The 4,809-nt window shown below is 36.6% G+C and overlaps 1 protein-coding gene across 1 annotated transcript in view; it reads right to left on the reverse strand.

The window, feature by feature from the left end:
* The window catches only part of LOC107725690 (double-stranded RNA-binding protein Staufen homolog 2-like), a 141,436-nt gene that overhangs the window by 67,318 nt on the left and 69,309 nt on the right, over nucleotides 1-4,809 (reverse strand). Inside the window, exon 15 of the mRNA XM_016535062.1 lies at nucleotides 1,143-1,447. Within this exon, the coding sequence (XP_016390548.1) occupies nucleotides 1,143-1,447 (305 nt within the window). The remainder of the gene's footprint in view (nucleotides 1-1,142; nucleotides 1,448-4,809) is intronic.

Consider the following 4,809-nt stretch of genomic DNA (forward strand, 5'->3'; position numbering starts at 1 on the left):
GTAAAAATCTTACTGACCCCAAACTTTTGAACAGTGTATTTATGTGTTAAAAATACAACATATAACAATAAAAGTAAACCGTATATTTAAGCATTTTTTAGTAAATATATATATATATATATATATATAGTTACTAAAAAATGCTTAAATATACGGTTTACTTTTATTGTTATATGTTGTATTTTTAACACATAAATACACTGTTCAAAAGTTTGGGGTCAGTAAGATTTTTACTTTTTTTGGGAGAAATCAATACTTTTATTTACCAAGGATGCATAAATTGATCAAAAGTGAAGGTAAAGACTTTTATAAAGTTTCAATCGGTTTCAAAAATACATTAAAAAAGTAAACTGTTATTTTAAAATTAAAAATAATATTTCACAATATTATTTGTATTATTATTTGTATTTTTAATCAAATAAATGCAGCCTTGGTAAAACCAAGAGACTTGTTTCAAAAAGCATAGAAAAATCTTACCAAACTTAAACTTTTGAATGGTAATGTGTATGTAGCGGATCAGCTCATAAGGAAATATGAATACTTAATCATAACTAGTTATAATTAATTATAAATATTTAGATCCGCTGTAGTAGACGCTACATGTACAACAAATAAAGTTATTTTATTTCTTATTTTTGCAAGGCATTAAAAAGTGCATGTACATGATCAAAAAAATGTAAGATATAGCGCAGATCCAGTCATTCTCACAATGGGACAGCAGGCTATTCTTATTGCGTGTTAGCCTAGACATAGAATATAAAGTGCAGCTTCTCCATATATAAAATTCAACTTTTATTATTTGTCATAATTATGCAGCCCTACGACAAACAGAGCTGTGGAAGACTAATCATCTAAGGACAGGTTGTTATCCCTTGCCTGCAATGGTATACAGACAGGAAAAGGGAAACGTAACTGTGAGAAATGACTTCCCTGGACTGCAGAAACATCAATGACAGAAGCAGACACTTCCACATTTCCGCAGTCTCATCCAGATGGACAAACAGTGCAAGCCAAGCAGATCAAGTTTAGGCTCCGCAAAAGATGTTATGAAATTTGAGGTCTGGTTCTCTGGGTAGAGCTAGCAGTGGACAGCGAGCGCGAGAGATAAACAGATCTGCAAAATCACTTCATTTATTCCATACCTGGAAGCCTTGAATGTGAGCTAAGTACTCCAGCTGCTGGGAAGGCTGGATGGAGCCACAGGCCAAAGCAGGTGCTTTTCCCTTCAGGATCAGGGCCTCAGCGGTGGGCGACGTCCCGCTTAGCAGCAGCTCTCGTGCAATCGTTGCGGTGCTGCCCACCGACGGGGTGTAGAATGGCCCTGTGGACCCTTGATCAATGTCTTTGGGTGTCATGTAGTTTCCAGGGGCACCGGGGACTCCCTTATTCCGGCTCGCTTCCATTTCTTGATACACATCTGGGGAGAGGTGAAGAATTCCTTTTTGTGCTATATAGGGATGGAAAAAGACACACCGTCACTGCTTAGCTGTGTGCACGTTTGTATTCTGAATACTGAAAAGGTCATGAAATAAATGATTAAATAAATAAATAAATAGATGTATGTAAATATTTATTTATTAATACAATTTATTGTGTCCTTCTCTCTCTTTACTCTCTGCACAACTCTGTATACATTGGACTGATCATCAAAAGATGCTGAAAAAATTCCAGTTTCCGTGAAAATATTAAGCGGCACAAACATTTTCAAGAGTTATAAAATAAGAAATGTTTCTTGAGCACCAAATCAGCATATTAGAATGACTTCGGTAGGATCATGTAAAACTGAAAGCTGGAGTAATGATGCTGAAAATTGTAATAATATTTCATAATATTGCTGTTCTTACTGTATTTTTAATTAGATAAATGCAGCCTTGGTGAGCATAAGAGACAATTTTCAAAAACATTACAAAAAAAAATTTGTACTGACCCTAAGCTTTTGAATGGCTAAAACTATATTAATAATAAAACAAAACAGAATGGAAAAAAGAAACTATTACTTTTCTAGCCATACTTTTCTGATCTGACTTTTTCACCTGACAGATGATAAAACTGTGGGGTATTTTCCCCAAAAGAGAAAGTGTTTATATTTCAAACATCTGTTAAAAGTAAGTTTTGCCATTTTTTATGAATACATTACAGCACATAAATGACCTCAGAGCTGACAGACATGGACAAAAAGCACTTCACAGAAGCCATTACAGAGTGACAAGGAGAACAGAGGAGAGGGACAGAGCAGCTGCAGCAAACGTCCTCATCTGTGTACAGATTCTGCTTCCTGTTTGCTTTTGCTGTCCTGAGTGAAGTTTCCAAAAGCAGCCGGCTGTTCTCCACAATTTCTGACAACCCAGAACAAGCAACAACTGATTTAACTTAGTGTTCGGGCCATAAAACTGGTAAATATTATCCCAGAAAATTGTGAGAAATGTAAATAGGCAGTTCCTCCGAGCACTGCAGTGTGTCGTTGACGCAACCCTTTAATTCACGGAGAGAGAATGTAAATGAAAACCAGCAGTTTGGAGTTCCCGTCGGCCATTTCAACAAGGTTGACCGGCAAAGAAGGCAACCGACATTGAATTTTTAAAAACACACACGACAACTTGCATTTCGCATTACACAAATCAGCATCCAGAGTCCGCATGAGAAAAATGCATACTTAAAATGGTATAAAACGAGAGGTATGAGCCAAAATTACATCAATTGGGAATTACGACAAAAAGCACATGAACGCTAAGAAAATACAATACAATACAATACAAGTTTATTTGTATAGCACATTTAAAAACAACTGGTGTTGACCAAAGTGCTTTACAAGGCTAAAAGAAACAATACCACCACCCCATCGGCACCCTCATTTCTCTTTTTTCCCTTCTCTCTCACTTTCCTTGTTCCAACAGGTTCCACCCAGTATAATGGGCTGAATTTGAGAATGGTGGGTTGGAGATTGGCCAGCTCATGGCCCAAGCTGTGATTTAAAACAGATAACACACAAGGCCCAACTGTAAATCAACACGATGAAGCAATGCTCCGAGACACTAAACACTAACACACTGACATATTCGTACACACACGAGCAAAGCGCTGTACATTCAGTTATTGTGGAATCCTGCTCTACTTCTTCCCTTTTTAACAAACAAACAGCCTCTTTTTCACACGCACACTCACAAAAATCACCAAGAAATAAGTTATGGCCACTTTACTGACGAAAAGCTGCTGAAATGCTTATCTAGAATGGTGTTTTTTGGGCTTCTCATAGCTGTGGATGATCGTATGGGAATAAAAAACACTCAATTAAGAAGATGTGTTGCTTTTCTGGGACGCAACGCAACTCTGAGACCTCCCATACGTCCCTTAATCCATCCCTCTTGCCTCGTTTTTTCATCAGTTCATTACGCCACACACAAATTATAACACATATGCCATGCATCTCTGTGGGATTGTACATTCAGAAGAATGCATTGTGGGATTAAAGCTCAAACTTGTAGGATACCAGTGCAGGAAACTGATTAATAATGCCTGACACACTTGTCTTGTTGCTTTAAATACAGCATGTTACATGAACCCTGAGACCATATAGTTGTGCCGGCTGTGACTCAATGTGCAATTTTGACTAAATTTCCTTTTTATTTCAAAAGTCTTGCTCATCTTGTACCATTACACTTCTTGAGAGGGATCCAACCCTGGGCATTTAGCTCTATGTGTCACTTTGAAGACATTTAAGTAATAAAGAATGAGGGTACTACAGGCACTTTTAAATCTTTGAGGTGGATTTTTATTAAAATGAACACATTTCCACTTTTTTGCAAAGTAAAAGTGACAAAACTTTCTTGGAAACATTTACCCATGTGCCAGATCCTAAAAATATGTAAATCCATCATATATAATCATTACATAAAAAGTGGTAATAAACCATGTCAATATGCATTGTGTGAAATTTATTTATATAAATTTTTACAAAGTTAAGATGAGAAAGTAAATAAAAACCAGCAGTTTGAACTTCTCGCCAACCATTTCAACAAGTCTGGCAAAAATGCTACTGACACTGAATTTTTTTTTTAAACGTCACACGACAACTACATTTTTTCGCATTATGTCAATCAGCATCCCAGGCTAACATGAGAAAAATGTATACTTAAAATGGTAAAATGTGTGAGACAGAATTGGGAATTGACAAAAAGCACAAAAATGCTAAGAAAAAAACAATACCACGGTAGGGCTGTGCGATTTGGGGGAAAATATCAAATTGCGATTTTTTTTGACAGATATTGCGATTGCAATTTGATTTGCGATTTTAAATTTGCAAAGTCAAGCTTCAGCTCAATATTGCCAATAATGTGCAGCACAGTATGGGTATCATTACCCTGCTGAAAAAAACAATAGAAACCATCACAGAAATTCGTATAGTTTCCATTAAACCATTACAAAATTCCTTTTATTAACTTCTTTCTCATTTACAACTCTGTGTTTGCTGCGTAAAAACATGAGTTGATATTTGCATTGATCTGACCATAATCACAGAGAAAGGCTTGTTGGAAATGCAAATTAATTCTCTGCCGCGAGGTGGCGCTTTAGCGCTTAAATACTGTGGTTTCCCCGTTAACGGCTGTACACAAAGCAGCTCCGCGCTCATAAACACTGCTTTATCAGGAATTATAGGTCAAATGAAATTAAAATGCCAACGACACGTTTCTGAGGACAGCCGGTTGCCTTCAGATACATTCAAATAAAGACATCCGCGCCGCATTTTGACTTGAAAGTGCAGCGCTCATATTTATTCAATGACATCATTGCCTTTTGAAGTTTAATCCAGCC

The sequence above is a fragment of the Sinocyclocheilus rhinocerous genome, unplaced genomic scaffold (assembly GCF_001515625.1).
Source record: "Sinocyclocheilus rhinocerous isolate Xijiao unplaced genomic scaffold, SAMN03320098_v1.1 scaffold1327, whole genome shotgun sequence".
Classification (NCBI taxonomy): domain Eukaryota; kingdom Metazoa; phylum Chordata; class Actinopteri; order Cypriniformes; family Cyprinidae; genus Sinocyclocheilus; species Sinocyclocheilus rhinocerous.